The sequence below is a fragment of the Ptychodera flava genome, unplaced genomic scaffold, assembly GCF_041260155.1.
Source record: "Ptychodera flava strain L36383 unplaced genomic scaffold, AS_Pfla_20210202 Scaffold_72__1_contigs__length_606033_pilon, whole genome shotgun sequence".
Taxonomy (NCBI): domain Eukaryota; kingdom Metazoa; phylum Hemichordata; class Enteropneusta; family Ptychoderidae; genus Ptychodera; species Ptychodera flava.
In genome coordinates, this window is record NW_027248394.1 from 75,286 (window position 1) to 97,583 (window position 22,298).

At 35.9% G+C, this 22,298-nt stretch overlaps 2 protein-coding genes across 2 annotated transcripts; both read right to left on the reverse strand.

Annotated features, from left to right (window-relative positions):
* Nucleotides 1-1,160: 1,160 nt before the first annotated feature.
* Nucleotides 1,161-21,369, reverse strand: LOC139128822 (GSK3-beta interaction protein-like). Its single transcript, XM_070694531.1, has 2 exons — nt 21,032-21,369; nt 1,161-2,326 (listed from the first exon to the last, which is right to left on the reverse strand). The coding sequence occupies exons 1-2, from the start codon at nt 21,221-21,223 to the stop codon at nt 2,144-2,146; spliced, it is 375 nt and encodes a 124-aa protein (XP_070550632.1). The 5' UTR covers nt 21,224-21,369; the 3' UTR covers nt 1,161-2,143.
* Nucleotides 8,337-12,304, reverse strand: LOC139128829 (uncharacterized). Its single transcript, XM_070694535.1, has 3 exons — nt 10,939-12,304; nt 10,304-10,395; nt 8,337-9,759 (listed from the first exon to the last, which is right to left on the reverse strand). Exon 3 carries the CDS (start codon nt 9,438-9,440, stop codon nt 8,337-8,339), a length of 1,104 nt encoding a protein of 367 aa, XP_070550636.1. The 5' UTR covers nt 9,441-9,759; nt 10,304-10,395; nt 10,939-12,304.
* Nucleotides 21,370-22,298: the final 929 nt, after the last annotated feature.

Consider the following 22,298-nt stretch of genomic DNA (forward strand, 5'->3'; position numbering starts at 1 on the left):
GAAAATAAGATGTTGCAAAATATGCTGAAAAAGAGACTGAAAGCTCTACATGAATATAGAAACTTGCACTCCAAAACTTAAATTGATATGTAATTCCAAAATATCTCAGCTGCAATCATCATGGTTTACACCTCACCCCACCCCCTGGGGAGAATGACCCATATCTACACTGACCATTTACACACCAACCCCACCCCCTGGGGAGAATGACCCATATCTACACTGACCAATTCATGACATTAAGCCATAAAGCACCCTGATGACCTTTAAACTCAGACCTCTTCAGACGCTGGTCCCCACTGACCCACATCGCTGTGATGTAATGACTGGATCGCCAAACCTTTGTTGTGAATAGCTCCTAGACAAATTCCCTTGACAAAAGTAGTGTTGTATGAATAGTGTTTACAGTGAGTCAAGCAATGGTTAATGTGCAGCTCTAAGCTTGTAAAAAGGTTCCAACAATGAACTACAAAAATTTATGGCCTTTCTAGATTAAATGTCTTTGTATGGGTTTGTATGCATATCTTGTAAAGTGGTTTTACCAAATGGTTCTATGTTACGGCCTGACACTGGTGTTACACTCCAGATTAGCTGCATTCTTTCAGAATTTTTGCACAAACTAGAGGTAATAAAAACAGCTGAGTGTGATTATGCTATGCCAACAGTACTGCTAGTTTTGCTACACTAGGATATTTAACAGCAATAAACTGAATTCCACAAACTATTAATTTTAAATACACACTTCATTGGAAATCTTCCTGGGTGTGACCCTAGGGTGGATATCCTCAATGTTTTACACTTAAATCATTTGCTGGAGCACAGCTCAAAACTGTTTCTTCCCATGATAACAAATAAACATGAAGAGGCCATAGAATAGATTGTAGGATATTAAGAGAAGCAAACTGGCATTACAAATGGTAATATGTGAAATTCCAATTGCTGTATTCTCTGTACATTGTACTGAGAGTGAAAACAAGCCAACACTGACACAAGTGAGCAAAAAGTTAATTGTCTTTCAGCTTCCAAAAGGACTCAAGCTGCAAACCAGACAAGTTTTGTAAGACTTTGAGAGAAATCTGTCCCTAGGCCAACTATCCTAGACACATGAAGCACAAACTGGGTAAGGAAGCACAAACCGGGGGAATAAATACAAACAGTGCTTTCATTGTGTATATTATCTTCATATTTTATCTCTACATTTCTATTAATGAAAATCAAGATTACAGTACCAATAAGACTTTGATCAATGGATTTTGTAAGTTGGGTAAATTAACCTACCAAACTTTATAAGTTGGTATTAACCACTCCAACTTCAAATTTGACGAATTTTTTCATATTTTGTTTTGCATGTCCACAACAGTTGTCCTACTTCCCAAAGCATGTTAACATCACAGTAGTCAGCTTTCCAACTCGGCCTGTACACCGGTAGACTGCATTGTTATGGTTGACAGGTGAATTTTAGTCCGGACTAAAATTGAAATGCAAAAAGACAACAGTGAACTGAACACATATACATACTGTGGTGACAAGCTAAGCTTGTGGGCAGAACTAGAACTTGCTGTTGTCATACAAAACAAAAATAGTGAAAAATATCATTGAAAGTTACAGCTGCTTGCCTTTAACAGACATGTTTTGTGTCTCATTCATCCAAACTTTGGTCCAGTCACATTATTTTTGAGCTCTTAGCTTCATCAGGAAATTGGTGCAAAAAGTTTTACAGGAGATATATGCTATTGTAAATATGTAGTATAAAATGTGTGCACTTTACACAATAATGTTCCTTGCAAAATCAGCAACAAACAGACATAATAAAATAGATGCTCCTACTGCCATTTCCCTGTGGAATTGCCTGACTACAATGGGAACTTCCCATTGTAAAATGCTTTTTAGGGGTGGTATAACCCCTGAAGATGGGCAGACCAGACCACAGACGAGAGGAATCTTGTATTGCACTTGATATTTCAAAGGTAGAAAACGTTCCATTTTTGCAAGTCCTCTTGTCGTACAAGTTATGACAATCCATTCATTCCGATTTTTAGCAATCAGTCCAGTGTAAGACTGAAAACTATAGAGTTGTTCCAAAGGCCGTGGGATGAATGGATTTCAGCTGCGAATGGTGATAGCCATGGCAACCAAGCTATTTTCATTTCAACTCTTCGTCCTCTTTATCCTCTGTTTGCTGTTGTAGCATGGCAAGTTTATCCACTAAGGCTTCTCCAAAGGACAGCCGATACCCCGGGCTGACTTGATCCAACAAGGCATATATGGTTTCGAAATACTTATTGTTTGAAGTGTCCCCATTCTCATTGAAACTTCTTCCAACCACCTGTGAAAATAACAACAATAAGGGATGGTAAATTAAATAAAGAGAAACTTGCTGAAGTTACATGAATTATTGTATAAAATCAGAGCTGTTTTCACACTGAGAGACTACCATATGTATTTTCTATAATGAATATAATGACTCATGTGCTATCAATACCGTATACCGTAGAATATGACTTCATTGTTACCAAAACAACCATACATTTGGGAGAGTGAAATCTTTCCATGCAATGGTAAATTTAACTTTCTATTCAGCAAATTGATGGTTTCTTATCAGTAATTTGATATGGTTAAAGGGAGTGGGTCGTCGGAACTGCGTGTATGCAACTTTCTTGTTTACAAACAATGTATTTCATGCATGACATCCAGATGCATCTTATCAACATTTCAATTTTACAATATTCATTGTTAACAAACATGTTTCAACTTTCATCAATCGCCAATGTACCCTAGATACAGTGGTTACATCGGTCGTACAGGTCCCTGACAACCTTTGAGCACAGTTCCGGCTACCCCTCCCTTTAATTACAGACTTTACCACCACAGCCACGGAAATAAAGGTTAAGTTACTTGGAAGTTCACTGGCATTCTCCTGACTTGATGTCCAAAATATCTGTAATTTGGTCTTGTAATTTAAAACTTTCTGAAGAATATTTATTTTAGCCATTATCAATAGTTATAAAACGGAATCACTCATCACATGGATTTTGTACAAAAACACCTTGCTATTGCTACAACACATAGCACTTTTGGGCAAAACTGGATAGAAACCCCAGACCGATTGAATGTCTTGTCTGTTCAAAACTTTAAGCTGAAACAAGACAGAAGTTGTCTATTTATAACACCTTTGACACATCCCTTAATCTAGCATCTGTTTTATCTGAGGAGTTCTTATCACCAAAGTTTTTACTTTTCATTGGATTCAGATCATTGTTGAATTTGTGACCATTTTAACTACGTTACTGCTATGATACAGCAAATACTGCATTTTGTCACTGCTGTGTACAGGAGCTGACATAACAGATGTACCATCATCTTTTAGAAAGTATATAAAAATGTTAATATCCGGTAGACACAACAAACGAATAATTGATTCAAATCAAACATACTTTTAATGAAACATTTGTCTCTGGTTTTATTTTTCACAGGAAAACAAATTTTAAAAATTTGTTTAGCGATGTACTATTCCAGCCTTGTGTCAACTACACTGTATTCACATTGGGATTTTCACCAAAATCAATTCGTCGCGTCAGTGGAAGAAGGTCGTAAGTGCGTTTCACCAAATTTTACAGGAGAGGAATAAAACTGATTTTCAGCAAAAATATAAATATATTGAAATTTTAAAGTCAGCGGTCCCCGAAAAAATAATTTTTGGGCTCTACTCATTAATTTCTTGGTTCGAAAAGTCTTTTAAATAAATATTTTTAGGCGAAAAATGTAGATACGACCCAGGAAGTGGACCAAAAAGAGATCAAAAAGATCGTAAGTGGCAGATACGACCTTATTGCATGGAAAACTCATGGTATGTTTTCAGTGTCAAAAGGTCGTAACTGCCGCTTCTTACCTAGTATCACATAACTTTGATGTCAGTAGTGTAGTTTACATTGACACCGGGTCGTACGATTTACATGAATGGATGTCAAAGATAGAAAATGTTTTGATCTCGAGCGGAGAAGCATTTTTTTCAGTTTTACAGACTTCCTTAGTATAGCGCCCTCAGGGTCAGAGGAACCCACACGCCACAAACCTTTTCGAATAGAATTGGAGGATATATATGCTAACCCTGGCTTCCATATCGTTATAATCACTCAGAATAATGGAGATTCTTCCCCAAACCTTATAAATTTTCTCAATTACTCCTCGTTTTATTTCATATCTTGCATGGTACCCGGGCTGCTTTACCTTGCGCCCTCAACGTCGGACAGCACAATTTGCTCAAAAACATTCCAATGCGCTGGCTTGGGAGTAGAATCTAAAAGGAAATTAAATGTCGATAAACAATTGAACACATGCCACACTGCAACCATCAAGCTTGAAGAGTTAAACTCATTTACCAATTACTGAATAAATGGCCACAAATATGTCCAGTGTCATTTTAATGATAAAATATACTCCTGTTTTGTTTAAGCATAGGTCATAGAGTGAGAAGTTAACACAAGTGTTATTTAATTGTGATAAGTTTTGTTTGTTTGTTTGTTTGCTTGTTTGTTTGGATCACACATAAATAGTACATTCGGTTACTGTTTTCAGGCTTTTCATTTTTCTCAGTCTTTCACAAAAAATTGTTTTAATTTTTTTTCAAAAACATGTTTTGATGTTCTGAACTAAGCTTTTTAAATTTACATGATAATTATTCTCTGAAAGAAAACTTCATAGAGAACTTGGACAGTTCTCACACATTGAACTATTACGCACAAGTTGGAAATCGAGACATATCAACTCAATAGAAGGCATATTAAACCAATGTGAGTCTGATACAGAACAATTTTGTTGAAAACAGAGGCCCTAGTTACAGCCACTCTGTCTTAGTGTATGCAACTGTGTCATGCACTGAACTATTACTTCACATTTTTTCCTGAACTGTAATTCATTTATTGATGCACAATTTCTTTGGTTGTTTAAAGTCAACACAAGTAGCATTCCTGCAAAAAATCTCTCAAAAGTAATAGCCAGATATTATATTAATTAATCCTTTCAGGCCTAAATTTCCTTGCCTTGCTCAAACTACAGTAAGATAATTTTATGTACACTTTCAGAAGGTCAGGCAAAGAATTCAACATTGCATCACAGTTTAATCCCAGTGTCAGACTTTCTTCTACAGAGCATCCATTGCACAACAGACTGAATGATTGAAAGGCTTGTTAATCAACATGAATAGGCACCAACAGAAAAATGGAGTCTGTTTCTGCTTTTGACCCTGACTGAAATTTTTGAAATTAACTTACATGTCTGTAACAGGCAGAGCTGACCAAGCCAGGATACCAAGACAATGCCAGAGGTTTGCAGAAATTTCAGCCAGGGGATATTTTTGTTTGTGTCTAAACCTATAATACAGTAAACTTATAGTCTGACATAGAGATTAACCTTCATGTAATATTGAAGTTCTTGTATGCTTGCCTCATATCACAGCCAAATATTATCAATCTAGAAATTGTCAGGCCTGAAAGGATTAATTATGGGAATGGCCATTGAATGTATTCATAATTAAATTTAATTAAAGTAAAATAAATAAATAAATTCACTGAAATATTCCGTTGAAAAAAGTGCATTCACTGAGGTGTTTGAAGAATGTTTTTGCCAACTTACAGTAGTAAACTCATTGTAAAAATTCATACAACCATTCATTGCAACAATCCCTTGTAATAAAAAATAGTTGTAAATTCATTGTAAAAAAATTAACTTTGGCAGTAGTTGTTAAGTCATTGTAAAATGTTCAAACAATTTGGCAATAGTGCATTGTTAAGTTTTTTTTCTTTAAATTGCTTTTTGATTTTACATTGTAACATCATTTTGTCCAATATGTATATAAACGCAGAAGTTTTAAAGTCAACGGCTTCATTAAATCCAACATTAACAATCCTGAGGTATTGAAAAAAACACTGAGGTGTTGAAAAGTTCATTGGCCAACTTACAGTAGTAAACTCATTGTACAAATTCATACAACCATTCATTGCAACAATCCCTTGTAATAAAAAATAGTTGTAAATTCATTGTTTAGAAAAATTAACTTTGGCAGTAGTTGTTAAGTCAATGTAAAATGTTCAAACACTTTGGCAATAGTGCATTGTTGTTTGTTTTTTTTGGTTTTTTTTAGAAAAACTGATTTAAATTTTGTCCAACATGTATATAAACGCAGAAATCTTACAGTCAACAGTTTCATTAAATCCAACAATAAAACACTTTTTCTGTGTTAAGAATATGACTTATTTACATTTCATTAAACACACTGACGTGTTGGTTAACATGACATTGTGTTGACCTTGTACAAAGTTGAAAAAAATATTGTTTCAGGCACGTTTAAGTAATGCCTGCAGACAGACTTGCAAACAGTTGGATGAATGGATGGATGGATGGATGGACGGATGAGGGCATGCATATGGGCGGAGATCAGACGACGGAGAAAAGGATGGACTAACAGCGCCCAATGCACAAGTCCCTTCTGATTACGTTTGAAGGGGATTAATAGTGGTGATAATGTGGTGTTTCACATGTTGTAAGTTTTCAAAGTCATGTGTTATACTTTTATCTCACAGTTACAGAGGTCAGTCATGCTGAGAATTAATTTGTTTTAAGATTTCAAGGCCATATTATTATATTATTTTATCTCATAGTTACAGAGGTCAGTTACTCTCAGATTTTATTTTATAGGATTTCAAGGACATGTTATTGTACTATTTTTGTCTCAGTTACAGAGGTCAGTCATGCTGAAATTCATTTAGTCGGAGTCTTCATCCTCATTTGGCTCAGCCAGTCTCTCTCTGGAAGCTATGCTGCAAGGGAGTTTGGCATAGAACTCGTGATATTTGGTAGGGATGAGGCCTTTGCTGCAGAGAGCTGCTAGATCTTGGTACTTCAGCATGCCGATTGGGACAGCTTTCCCATATGCCGCCTTCAGAGGATAGTTGTGCATGTCTGCCATCTGTCTTCTTCTCCTTCCTCTTGACAAAAGGATGTTGAGTGACATAAACTCTGAATCTGCGATGTCATATTTGAAGAAGATATTAGTTGGGCTTTCCTTCCTATACTGGAAACAATGGATTTTGTTCCATCTGATCTTTGTGTCATTGTCACACCACTGAAGGTTGGATACTGTATTACAGACAAGGTCCTTGAAATTAAGGAAGTTGGTGTGTTTCAATTCATGCACTCTATATGCTGGTACACTTTTCTTGGCCATTGATACTGCTGTATACCACTCACTCGGGGCAAACACATCGACATGTTTCACAGCTCTTTCAATAGTAGCATGGACAGAGTCCCCTTCCATTTGAGAATGACCTCTCTCAAAATAATTGTGGGTTATTGTGTTTATCGGCAGATTTACAACTGAGTATAGGCACATGGCTGAGAAGAAACTGTTTCTTTGTTGGCCAGTAAAGCTATCTGAGTAGTATATTACCTCATCCTTTGCCCCAAGACTGACATTGTATTTGTACAGACAGGTAGATATTTCACAGCTTCCTCGCTTTCCCTCGCCTTCATGCCACATGTAGCACTTTGCTTCTCTGGTTGCCATATTATAAACTGATAGGTTGTATGTGCTCAGTTTCCTACTGTAATAGAAGTCAGAAACGTTACATTTGGGTGTAACAAGGACTTTCTGTAAGTCAAAATTTACGGCAGCAATATTATTGTGTAATACTGCTCTATTTTTGTCAGTTTGCTTTTTCAACCGTGCAGCTACTTTTCTTCTGATATGACTGTCATACTGTTCTTTACTCTTCACTTGGTCTTCATTACTCATGTTATTATATGTCTCACAGAATGCACATTTGTCCTTTTTTGGCACATGAAAGCCGAGGTTGAATTCTCCAGAGAATATAGATTGATATACATGTTTTTTTACTGGTGTGCGGTCCTTTGTTTTACACTCCTCAACATACATCCTGTACATGGTGCCAATAGATAGCCCTGATTCAAGGTACTTCCTGTTTGAACTTTTCCTACAGTAGTGTGATTCAACTGCAGGAAATGATGCTATGTGAGTTCGGATAATGTTTTTATCTTCCTCTGTGATTGCACCAGGTACTGCACCTTTACCTCGTCCATCCTGTGAGTCTATACTTTGTCGCTTTACCAGTGTGTAGGCAACAGTCTTTTCACCAACATCAAGTGTTTTCAGGAAGACATCTTTACACACTCTCTGTTTATCGCAATGTTTTGGCAAGTTGTATATAATTGTATTCTCTCTTCGTGAATTTCCTGTGACTGTTGCTCTCTTCTTTCCTATCTTTGTTACATGTGCCTTAATAAAGTCTCTCTGACGTTCATAACTTCCTAGGTTCCAGTATTTACTGAAAATATCTTGACGTTCTTCTAATGAAAATGTTTGAACAATCCATGTTACATCGACACTGATGATATATCATCTGCCTTGCACAGACTCTTTTACCCGTGTGAGCAGTGTATTCTTGACCTGAATTTCTGAGCCTTTTCTGAATATTCCGCTTCCAATTTGTGACATTGCGAAAACGTAACCTACTCCTACTTGAATCATCTACCAAGTTATCTGCTTCACTGTGACTGACTTCGGGACTATTGATGGAGGTAGAACCAGGGTCACCAATGACATCAGTAGGGTTAGCATGACTGACCTCATCACTGACAATATCACGGCTACACTGAGCAGCTTCTATAGCACTGCAGCTGTCATAAAGCTCACACACACTACCTATCTGTGGATTTTGATTAGGCCAACTGGAAACTGCATCATTATTACTGAAAAGTAAATGACCCCCTGGACTGAAGCTTGATTCGCTGATATCAGCACCAATAACACTGTAGTTTGGCTGATATACATGTAAATCTGTAAAAGTGTTATCACTTGAAGTGGGCAGAGTGGTATCTGTTACACTCACACTTGGTCTGCTTGACTCAGTAATATCAGGAAATATTTGTGGATGAGTTACACTGATATCATTCTGCCTAACTTCAAAAGTAACACTGTAGCTTGACTGATTTTCATGGACATCTATAGTTGTGTTATTGATTGAGTTGCACGGAATGTTGTTAGGACAGCTAATGCTATTATCGCACTCATACACACCATCAGTATTTTGGTTGATTGGAATTGTGGCATTGCAGAGAAAAGGATCATCTCCAGTGACTACATCATTATCTATATCAAGCAGTATACCAGAAGTGGCAGCTGTTTCTAGGATGTCTTTAACTGAGAGTTTTTGTTTCAATACACTTAAAGGAATATCATCATTTTCATTATCAACCTCATCGTCATCACCACCACCAACACCACTATCATCCTCACCGTTATTGACAGCTATATCAACATCAGCACAAGACTCACTGTGCAAGTTATGTTTATCTGGACTTAACTTTGACTGAATAACACTCAGTGGTATATCATCATCGTCACTTTCAAAACTATACTCAATCATATTGTTCTATCACAGTCCCTCTATCCACTGTGGTTCTATGTTCTCTTTGTCACGTTCTGCTGTATGATGATCAATCATATGACGAATTATTTTCAATCGAGTAAAAGTTATTTCTTGCTTAATTATCTTCAAACGCAGCCGGTTCGCTTTTACATGGTATATCCACTTGAACTGTAGATACCTGCCTGTGTATGACTGCAGAGCCTGCCGTCTTAGTCTAGTAGTTGCTTGTAACTGTATACCCTTGAGGGTTTGAAACGCGTTATTTTTATAATCTAGCTCTGAAGACAAACAAATGCATTCTTGGCATGAGTCCATTCTAAAAAAAAACAGAGAAAAAACAGTATTAAGTGTTTGGGTATTAAATTGCAAGAAACTTATTAAAGGCTGGCGCCGGGACATACGGTTTTGAAGATTAATTTTGTGTTTGCACGGATGTTTATTGGGAGTGATTTTGAATGGGCATAAAATTCACATGTCAACAATAAAATCACCTACAGTACTGCACATGGTTATATTGACATGCTAAATACTGAGAATTTCACCATGCTTTTGGAAGTAGAACATGAGTAAACAAAAACAAAAATAGTGAATAATCCATTAAAGGTTGCAGCTGCGTGGCTTTAATGTAATGTGATAATGTCAAACAAGGTCACATTATCTCTGGTGTTAGTAAACTAGAATCAAAGAGGATACATTTTTTACACCTGAGTGCTAATGGAAGCCATACCACTCAAACTGGCAAGGCTTCTAGCGTACTTTAAATCACATGTTACTGTTCATGAGCAAATACAAATTCTGTCCTTTCCTTTCCTTTCCTTTCCTTTCCAAGTTCACAGTCCAAAGAAAATGAATATTCCTACCTCACTCGAGAATCCTCTCATGGCTCACCAAGCGATGTGACATAACGTAGTGGAACATACCACTGCAGAAAAGTTTAATGTGGCAACATAATCTGAAATGGAAATGTTTTTAGGCTATTGATTCGGTACCTGCAATGACTGTAGACAGTGTAGCGGAAGGCCGCTCTGATTGAAATTTGAATGAAGTTGTTTAAATGCGGCCCGGTCACAAACAACGTAACAGGAGCGCCCCGTCCTGCACAATCACAATTGATTCCGGTTTACAACCATGTTCAATAATAACACTTTTGATGCAACGCAATGTTGCTTTGGCAGCCTCACTTGGGATTTACACGTCCTTGATGCAAATGTAGACAGTACAAAGTAATACAACTTTCACTGACTTCGCAAAGCTATCACCAATCGTCATCACAGAGGCGAAGTGCCCTTTACTTCAGTCAAGTTCGACGACATCATCTGAATGATCGTGTAGTTTGTAAGTTCGACGACATCAGCTGAATGATCGTGTAGTTTGTTTCTCGTACACTTTGTTTTCGCCTATATTGCCTTCACATATTAGCAGTTTTATTTGGCATTCTTTTGAACACAGACGAGTACGAGTGCGGCCGTATGGTAGGAGAAAACACAAGACTTACCAGATGCAGTTCTCTGCTCAACGTACGTGGGATGCGTGTTGTTGGGCGCATCATACCGTTTTACGGCATTGCTTCAATACACGGCGCCCAACATCGACACTCACCGTTTTACAACAATGTGGTAAACACTTTACGACCAGCCTGTTTTGATACCTATCGCAATGCCAATCACTCTGTGCGTGTCTCCTACTACATTTGGGAAGGGCCCGTACATAATAGTAACATAATTTTTGCATTTTATTCTGATACCATCTAAAATACCTTTGTGTTTCGCCAATAAGCATTCGTCACTGCAGTTACGACCTTATTGCATTTATTCTGGCATCCGTACAGCACGACCCCAAAAGGTCGTATCTAACACTTACGACCTTTCTGCACAAGCGTTAACTGCAGATACGACCTTATTGCAGCAGTTACGACCTTACTGCTAAACCGAGAGGGGGATACGATCAAAACTAAAAAATCTATTTTTTTTCACCTTTTCGCGAGAAAGTTTACTAAAATTGACATTCAGCAGATGTATTAGATAACAAGAAATCATAATTTGATAAAAACTGATTTTCATCAAAAATGTCAGTTACGACCTTCTTCCACTGACGCGACGAATTGTAAAACCTTTGTGTATGTGAGTACCGTACATGTATCCACACCTATCTCTACTGAACTACATATACACACAGTTTTACACAGACAGTCAATGTACTTGACACTCTGCTATTATTGTACCGTACTATCATATTTGGCTGCAGACATGTGCAATAATGCTTAAAATTAACAGCCATTATGGATTGTGTGACAGTCCACCAGACAGTTTATTGTGTGATTTGGGTTGCAAACAATAAGTGTCAATACACTGAATTGATCAAAACACAATATTTATTCCACCACGGTGGTTGACATTCAAAGCCTGTGAAATTTGAACATTTTGTTTCCTGACATTTTATTCTGTATGTCAATAAAAATTTCTTCATTTGCTTCCTTCAGGATTGAAATACCCAGTATTCAGCTTGTCAACAATGATCCTGTATTACTATTAGATGGTTGCATTCCCAGTCAGGTTAGATTAGGTACACAGTGAAATATCCAGTATTCAGCTTGTCAACAATGAGCCTATATCAGATGGTTGCACTCCCAGTCATGTTAGATTAGTTACACAGTGAATGCCCTACTGTCATAGAGACTGTGGTTTCATTTGTATTGTTTATGATTGAATTTCTGCCAAGACTCTACAAAAATACTAAAGGACCTCAAACATGAAAAATCCACTGTGTTTGTTGACAAGCAAATACTGGAAATTTCAAGATGCTTCAACAAGTACACCTTGAAAGTGTATTTCATCAAACAAAACTACCAATAAAAATATTCCTAAGTTACAGTTACTTGGGTCTTAAAGGGCCAAGATCTCAAAGTTAATGAAAATGTTGACAAACATTCTAAGATATTTTTCTAATTCCACAAAAATTATGATGTTTGCTTAAACTATGTCATGATAATATTAATTTGCAACTGAACTGGTAAGAAATTGAGAAGACTTTAATCACAACTTTCCTGCTATTTTCAAATACTCGACATGTAAAGAAAAACAGGATGAAATGTCACAGCAGATGGCATTCATTTCCATGTGTTCAAGTTGATGACCCAAGGTTGTGTCAGTGAAATTCTACTCTAATGGGTGTAGCACCTTGATTATTGTCTTTTGTATGATCTCATAGATGCAGATATTTATGAAAGGCTGATGTGCAACGTCTTGGAAGCTGATGTCCAATTTGGTGGCTGAATCTTACCATAATAAAAATACAGAAAGACTCCCTAAGTTGCTGTGAACAGTGACAATCGACCAATCAGATATAACCTTCGGAGCATGCTGCACATCAGCAGTTTATGAATGCTGCACCAGTTTATAACAGTAGTAAAATTTAATAAGCAGTCCAATTCCATGGCTAAAAATACATGTGTGCTCATCCTTAGGTATGTACCAGGTATAGCTAAATGTTCTACATTGAAGTGTAAAGTAAATGATTAAAATACTGAAAAATCTTGCATCTCATACACATGTAGGCCTTTGTAAGTTATACACTGCCTTTATTGCAGACAACACCAGCATTAAGGTAGTTTGCACCTTGAAACTTCAAACTTTCTATGAGTAAACTTTAAATCGTTCACCTTTGAAATGAAAATCAAGGATCACCATGCGAAATTTGGTATCAGAGAAGCAAATTACCGAATATTTACTGACTTTGAAATTCAAAATGGCTTCCGACTATGTGTTAATACTACTTGGAAGGGGTACTCATTAATTTTCAAAAAACTGAGATTATGAAAATTTTCCCTATTCCAAGAGCTTCAAAATGAGCCCAAACAAGTGGTAGACCAAAAAAGTATTGTAAAATTTTGAGACTTGGAATATTTGTTCCTATAGTGCTAACTTACAGTAGAACGCACCTCAGGGACAGATATCCGACTCTCAAATTTCTACAATTCTTTTCTGATCTATCACATGTGGGGGCTCATTTTAAAGCTCTTGAAGAAAAAAAACTTTCACCATCTTAGTTTTTGAAAATCCGAAATTTAATTTTTACCCATAGATTAACACAGGGATGGCGGCCATTTTAAGTTTCAAATATTGCAAAATGTTCGGCGATTTTTCGCTAGTTCTACACTCTGCACCATGACCTCGAGTTTTATTGCTGATTTGGTAAGAGGATGGTCGAAAGTTTCATTCAGGAAAGTTTGAGCTAAAAAGTCTTTCACTTCGAGGCGCATGCTGCCTTACAGAGAACACTCAGTGGTTTTGTCCATCTTGCCAGCAGACCAATAAAATAAAACAATGGACCCTTAATTACCTATTTTTAGACTTGGCGGTTTGTTTACAACTATTTAATGCTTCCAAGGAACAGACATCCGGACTGTGGTTTACTCTGAATCAAACAAAACATTTTTATAGTCAACATTCATACAAAAATCCTAGTTAAAAATTGTCATGTCCCAAGTACACGTATGTCATAATTTGGAATGAAACTACACTTCTTTATTAATTCTGTAACAAAAGTTTTCAAAAATTCAATTCTATGTCACTTTCAAAAGTTTTTGAACCAATTTTCAACCCCTTTCTAAATCAAGGTGTGTTTCAGTCCTTTAATTTTTCTATGTATCTCCTGGGCTTTTTACTAAAATGCATATTCTGACTGCATGCTACATGTGTGTAACTTTACATTAAACTTAAAGGGCCAGTAACGCTAACTTTTGATAATTTTTTCATCATTTTTATTTTTAAAGTGAAGCAAAATTCCTTGTTCCTTGTTCTACTCTCTGTGTTGATATGCACAGTATTTTGGGAGGCACCGTGGACCAATGGTTCAAGTCCCGGTAGATCCAGAGTAGCGGATTCACTGTCGGTGGACGGTGAATTCGAGACTCTAGCTCCGTGTTGTGCCCTTGAGCAAGGCACTTTACTCCTAAGTGCTCCATTGGGGTAGTGGGTTATGGGTACCTCATCCTGTAAATGGAATAGCGCCTAGCGCCCGTTGGATGATGGAAAAATAAAAAAAAATAAAAAATAAAAATATAATATTCAGCTTGTATCGGTATACTCAGCCCATACATGTGTACACTGCATTTTTATTGTCGAAAACTGACTTCTGGTCCAGACTAGAATTCAAATGTAAACAATAACAATGTATTTTACACATGTATAGACGCTAAGTTGACATGGTGAATGTTTCAACATTCTTTTGGGGAGTAGAATAAGAAGTTGCAATTGATATATACAATAAAATAACGAAAAAACCATCAAAAGTTAGCATTACAGGCCCTATAATGTTGGGAAAAATTGCATCACTTTTTGACTAATTTGTGTTGAGAAAACAAACTATCTTTTCAACTTTTCATTTATATCAGTGAATGATGTCATACCATGAGGGACCATCACTGCTGTACAAGAGGCTATCATTATGACTAAAAAGCACAATTGGTAAATGAAACCATTGCATGTAACATTAATTTCTACTAGTACAAAGCAATAGAGTCTGTAACATATGTTACAGGTATCTTGCAATCTTGTATTTGCAAGATGCGTGAAACATACCAATATAATTACTTTATACTTTTGGTCATTTATGTTTATTTGTGTTTGTATATAAACAATAACAATTTGTCATTGTTTATAACACTCGTTTGGCATTGAGCACTGTAATTTCCACAAGGCATCTGTACACATGTACCTGTGTGTGTGTGTGTGTGTGTTTGCCAAGGATTTGAAAGACAGGTAAACTGTGTAGGAATTCTAGTACCATTTCTGTAATTGTCTTAATACCGGTATGTACTTTACTTGTTCTTTAAACATCAAGAAATCCCCCGTGGAAAAACAGACCATAATCCATGCTGTAATCTGACACCAGTCTCTGACGTTTGAAAGTCAAAAGGTGGAATCCATGCCTCTCAGTGTTTTATTATGTTGCAAAGATGATCAACATCAAACACTGGAAAATCATAAATTATGCAGAGCATAAATTGCGGTACGGTGTTGATAAAGAAAAGGTTTTTAGGAATACCACCACCATTCCAGTAGTCTGTTACCTGATTGGATTGTATTGACATTCTGAGGGAAACCATGGTAACTTGACTTGCTAATCTCAGTAAAATTCAACGGGTACTTCCCTTAACGAAAACAGTGTTCATTGAAATTTAATATTCCCAAGATTGAATTTTCTGGAAGTTTGAAGTCAGGTAATGTCAGATTTTGTGGGCTTTCATTATTGCTCTGATAAGTCAACGAATTTCAAATTTGAAAATAGACAACAAACCGATCACATTACATCTGACGAGTCAATGAATTTTTGATTTAAGTCTGCATAGACAAACTAATAAAATAAGACTGAAAGTGCCCATGACTTTCAATTTTGAAATTTGAAAAGACAAACTAATCACATTAGATCTGACAAGTCAATGAATTTCACTTCTTGTTCTACCGGTACTCCCCAGAGCATCTTAAGATATGCAGTATCAGCTGTCAACTCAGCCTGTACATGTTTATAATTTGCACTATTATTGTTCACAAATGAATTCTAGACATATGACTTAGATTCAAATGTAAACAATAACAGTTCGTTTTATGCATATATGATATGATAGATGCTGTGCTGGCAGGCGAAATAAACATGCTATACGTGTTTAGTAGAATAAGACACTATACTTGATACTAGACACTAAAACTAAAAACGAGTGAAAATCCAAAGTTACAGCTACTGTTCCATTGAAGGATCCAATGCAGTGAAATATGGGAGACACATATCTTCAGCTTAACCCTTTGAACCTGGCTCGGACAAAATGTCCGATGATGTCATAGAGTACCAGGGGGTCAGGGTGCAAAGGTTTAAATCTCTAATTCTTGCACATGGATCTATCCTCAATAATGATAACAGTATTGTTGCACAAATATGTGGGCGTTATTGAAAATTTTACCGGTAGCATAACACGATAACAAATTTTCTCACAAGTAACAATCCATTGCCTATATTGTTTTCAGTTATTATATCACTTCTGCCATTATTCATTTTCAATTTTTCAAATATCTTTATGATATGTCTCAACTTGCTGTGAATGAGGTCTATAGATTAATTTATGCTAATTGGTCATCGTTCATTTTATACAGACAATTGTTAATACTATACCCCTGTATGTTATTAGCTTCATCGCTTCAATGCAATTTTGTAGTTCAATAACTTGTTTTATCTTTCTCTTTGATAAAAAAGTAAAAGACTTTAAAGTTTATGTACAGGGGAATAAAAGGTGTGGTTTATCATTCTCAATGGTGAAGCTACAACTGAGTTCTGGATATCAGGGTGTTCACCAAAGTACTGTGTGGTAGCCTAGATTTTGTTAACCCTTTGAGAGCTGTAATTTTTCCTATTAAAATTTTGGTGTAACATTTTATCAATTTTTTAATGAATTTTTCTGTAATTTTTTTGATAATTTTGGACCGAATGACAACATCAACATTTCATAAGCTACAATTTTTCATCAAATTTTGGCAAAAATCTGAAAAAAATTTGACTGGGATACATTTTATAAAGGTCACAAAAATTGACTTTGGTGCTCAAAGGGTTTGTAATGAGATTGGACCCATGAACAGAACAGTACATGGAAATGAAAACATCACCACTGGTACAGCACTGAATTTTATTGTATTTTAATGATGAGGTTTGACCAAAGTGCAAGAAAATAAATGTGCTCGCTATAAAATACATAAGAACAGTCTTCTCACACAGTTCCAAAGGTTGGAGTGTGTTTTTTTTGTTTTCCTGATGAAACTAGTATCTTCATCTTCCAGAATGAAATCATGAGGAAGGTGTCAATCCATAATCACAATTGCATACTTTTGACTAAAGATTTAAATTTCCATGTTTGATAATAAGGGATAAACTTTAGGTCAGATCAATATTTTGTCATGTTTTCAATGAGATTGAATTCATGTTCAGTGAACAGAGAAACCACATAGATTTTTATGACACAATGTGAGAAGCTTCATTGAATACATATCAAAGGAAGCATCTCATAGGCTTATAAAGAGACCTACACCAATAGGATGCCATAAACTGTGACATGGACCAATCAGGATTAAGTTTATAAACATGTTGTTTTTCAATTGAACATTACTCAACTGCTAACAGACCCATCCTTTGTGTAAGGGAATATATGCTTTTGGTATGAATTGAAAAAATGTGAAAATAAGATAAATCCCATTCCCTCCAGGGACCATTATAAAAATAAACACCTGCAAAAAATTATGAAATGGATATCTGACAGACACAAAGCAGATCTAGATTATTGACACTTGATCATTGCTGGTACTTTTAGCTCCAGCTTAGCACTTTGGTAAATGGTTGGAATCCACTGATGTGAAATTAATATGATTAAAGGATTAAAGCAGAGGATGAAACCACGCAGTCTGCATGCATCATCCATTTCTGCCTTTTGATTCCTGGAATTTGAATATTACAGGAAAACGTTTAGTGACTTTACAGTATGGAATTTCAAAGAGATCAATATGAAGAAATTGATTGATAAAATGAATGTCTTGCAGCTGAACAGTGACTATTGATTATGACTTCAGTCATAACGCAATAATAAATTTCTCCAACATTTTACAGAAATTTTATATTGAATTCATGGTAGAACTTCCAGTATGATTTGAAGTGTTTTACTGAACTCATGTATACAGTTAGCTAAATTAGCAGTAAGTAACAATTGATTTCTTTTCCATTATTTTGATTATCAGTTGGTGAAACGAAATTTCTTGTTCTAATTCTAAAATGATGTTGAAATACCCAGAATTCAACTTTTCAACACAGTCATGTATAAATGGTCAAAGTTACTTTTGAAATTAATTTATTCCAGCTGAGAATTCATTCATCAATGATAGGATTGCATATTATACGTATACCTATAAGCATTGTGTTACGTTTGTAGGACCTATCCTTTGTATTTCTGTACACTTTGGGGGCAATCTGAAACAGGTTTCTGTTTCAGTGAACAAAAATAATGACAACACTGTCAAATGTTATGGCTACTGTCTCCTGAATTTATTGTGCAAAATGTGTTTGGCATTTAAACAAATTAAGATATTTCTTATACAATTAATGTATCAATAATTATCAACAATCACTGAATTATTTTGCATATTTTCTGAATAAAAAATTATCTTAAGTGGTAAATTTTACTTTTAAAGCATCATCAGATAATGTCAGAATGATTCAGAAAATCTACTGTTTCTTTGTTGTATCAGAGTATGACCTCTGGTTGACCCCACCACTGAAAAATAAAAAAAACATTGCAATGTGTCAATATGTTCTTTCTTGATATGGGAGTCAAGAATGAAACAAAAAATAAAAATAATAATTACCACAGGAACATCAAAATAATATCTACATTGCTTTTTCTATTAGCTTTAACTGCTTATGATTTTATTCATTTGTTTGTTTGTTTGTTGGTTTTTTTTTGGTTTTTATGTCAATTGCAAAGTCTTGTAGCATGTTAAACACACCTGACCTAGTCAACATAGATTCTATGTGTGTAAAATACACAAGTATTATTTACATTTGAATTCTAGTCTTAGACCAAAATTCACTTGTCAACAATAACAATGCAGTCTATGTATTGACAAGCTGAATACTGTGTATCTCAACATGCTTTGGGGAGTAGAACAAGAAACTGTAGATGATATTCAAAACAAAATGGTGAAACATCAAAAGTTACACTTTAGCAAAAATTTTCTATTGACGTCTGCTGAGATTTGAATAGATTTTCGATTTCTTTAATAAGGCCTGATCTTCACGAAAATGTCTACAGATTTATTGCATTTTCAGTATGATTTTAAAATGTGTGGAATTTGTGAACAAAAGGTTCAAAATAACAAATGTAAATAATAAATGTAGAAATGGATTTGAACAATTTATATCTACATGACATGAAGCACAGATCTATGACAGGCAACAATCCTATATTTTTTTGTTAAATATTACTATTATAGGTCGCTGACATTAAAATATAATGAGTGAACACAAGTACACAGACACATGCCTGGGGCTGATTTTTTTATGGGAAAACGTTACACTGTGTGAAATTAGGGAAAAAATCATGTGGTACGTTGTCTGCAATATTAGACCATCTCTAAACTGTTAGCTGTAGTGTAGAAGTAGTGACATGCAGTTGATGTTATCAGTGAATCAGCAGACACTACAATAACAACTTAACATGACTGACTAATCTGATGAACTCATTATCCCTGATCAGTATATGGAATAGGTATTTGGAATTGCTGCTGTGAATTGCCTTTTCTACTTTTGCTGATTTCAATTTCTTTTCAAAAATGACAGGACGTCAGCTGTACAGTACATTCAGCATCACACTTTTTATCTTTATTTCATCTTTTATTATATTCTGTTGTTTCAAAACACAGTGAATGAACTGTTTTATGTAATAACTTTCATGTCTCACGATCCTCAATAATACATATTCTATTCACGAATTGTGCGTCTTGCCTAGACATTGCAGACACTATGCTTGATCCTCCCTAAGGGGCGACGTCAAAAGATCGATGTTTGAAAAAAAACTTAATTGCTTAAGTTTGGGGGTGGGGGGTTTTTGGCCAAATTAATTTCTGTGCAGTCAAAAACGATTTAACGTCTTTTTGGCAAATTTTACGATTTCAAGGCTGTTTTTTGTACGCTAAAACCGATCCAGTCACCCGTATTTTTGTTACTTTATAGTTTTTCAATTTTTATTTAATTCAATGGTACATGGTACGTCGTTTGAAAGAATTAGTACAGGGTATGAGTCCGCAAATGTTTTTCAATTTTAGGTCAGTTAAGTTAGAAGGGAGGGTGGGGGGGTCTGAGGCCAAACTTAAGCAATTAAGTTAGATTTATTATGTTGAACTTTTGATGTTGCCCCTAAGTTGCAAAACCCTTCTATGTTGAATTTTGCATATCATTATTTGATCTATACATTGCTAGTGAGTCAATGCCTAAACCATGGACAGAAGTCTATGCTATAACGACCTAAAATTTCTCATAATGATCCAGTTTAATACATAAAGAGAAACGGACAAGTGTCGAAATCAATCGATGAATGAGAGAAAATTAAAGTCACTATTTTAAACCCAACTTCAATGAGTCTACATATGTTGTACTTTGTTGTTGAGAAACTGAGTAATTCGATTTGTCACAGGAAATCCACGTCGATAGATTACTATATAGATTTTATAGTATAGATTAAGTTCACCCTGATCAATATGAAAACTGCATGACTAGCGTGAAAAAAGAATTTGGTGGTTGGAAGCGAAGCCATCTCTTATGAAGTGAAAGTTACATGTAATCGATTGCCGGAGTCGCAATTCATTCTCGCAACATCCACAGAACACGTTATTTGTATGCTTACAACTGAACGTGAGTAGAATATCGAACAACTTTGAAAACAATCATCAGCTGCCACGTCCCGTATATGTGTATATTTTACTTTAAAGTATAGTTTCAATGGTTTCGGAAACACATGTCAATAGTTTTGATTCACACGTTTGCTGTTATTCTCTACTCACCCGAAAGCCTTTCAAAGACAGCTCAACACAGTACTTCTCATCCTCCTTTGTCAGTAAGTTGAGGTACACAACTTCATCTTTTTTCGGCAACGTCTCGGAGATCTCCACGGACTTGACGGCGAACGAGACTTCTTGAACCGCTGCTTCGGCTTCAACTGCCATCAGCCTGCACTGCTCCTCGCCGTCAGACATGTTAACGACATCGAAACCATCAACAAAACGACTGCATGATGCGTTACCGGCTGCTTTGAGGTCAAAGGTTTCAATTGCACTGTTCAACAGCCGCCCGGTCGATGAAGTTGTAGGACTTGTTGTAAACACGCAATTTTACAGCACAGGCGAGGTCACCTCGACAGCGCCACCTAGGGATGACCTTTCGATCATTTTCTGCACGTATATGCTTTTCACAGTTGCTGAAAAGACAAACAGAGGGGACTTTGCGATCCATTATAAATAGTCTGGTCTTTGGGATATTTCTGAAGAAAACCAAATGCAAAACCTGGTTATGTTTCGCAAATAGTATTTGAGATATGTTCTTAAAAAATATACATGCCAACTTAGCAGGTTTTTTTCTCTCTCACATATACTTAATAATTTGTTTGTTCTTACTCTTTTGCATTATTATAAAATGTTTTCTGTATTGTGATCTTGTTATTACTTGTTTTCTTGTTTTCACCGTACTGTATCCACAGAAGATTTAGTAGGGTAATAAGGTAATGATAATAATTATTATATTCGTCGATGCCACTTTTTCAAGGTCTTGGTCAAAATATGTAAGTTAGGTAGTGTAAAACATGTCTTTGTGTGGTGGCTCATATGAACTTTACACTTCACTAGGGTACTGAAGGTGTGTGCTAAGTTGTAGCTAGTTGTACTCACAGGCATGCGAGTCACGTTGGGGGTGAGCGAAAGAAGAGTCCAACACAGCCATTTGTGCAAAGTCAGTATTGTTATTTTTAAAATTGAATTCAAATCCGGACTAGAATTCTTTTGCAATCGATAACAATTATTACAGTCTTTACACATGTATATACAGAGTATATGACAAACAGAGACATTACAGAGTATATGACAAACAGAGACATTACAGAGTATATGACAAACAGAGACATTACAGAGTATTTGACAAACAGAGACATTTTGAAACAAGCTAGCTTTCGCGAGACTTACAATAGTTGATGCAATACAAATTGCTAACTCACGCTAGAATTCAAATGAGCTGCAGATCGCCACCAACGATATCTTTAGTATTCCTCTGTTTTGAGAC

Excerpts from the sequence above, each read along its gene's own strand:
- LOC139128829 (XM_070694535.1), bottom strand. The coding sequence starts at position 9,440 with ATGATTGAGTATAGTTTTGAAAGTGACGATGATGATATACCACTGAGT.
- LOC139128822 (XM_070694531.1), bottom strand. The coding sequence starts at position 21,223 with ATGTCTGACGGCGAGGAGCAGTGCAGGCTGATGGCAGTTGAAGCCGAA. Across the intron at positions 2,327-21,031 it reads TGTCTTTGAAAGGCTTTCGG|GTGGTTGGAAGAAGTTTCAA; the intron begins GTGAGTAGAGAA and ends TTATTTTCACAG.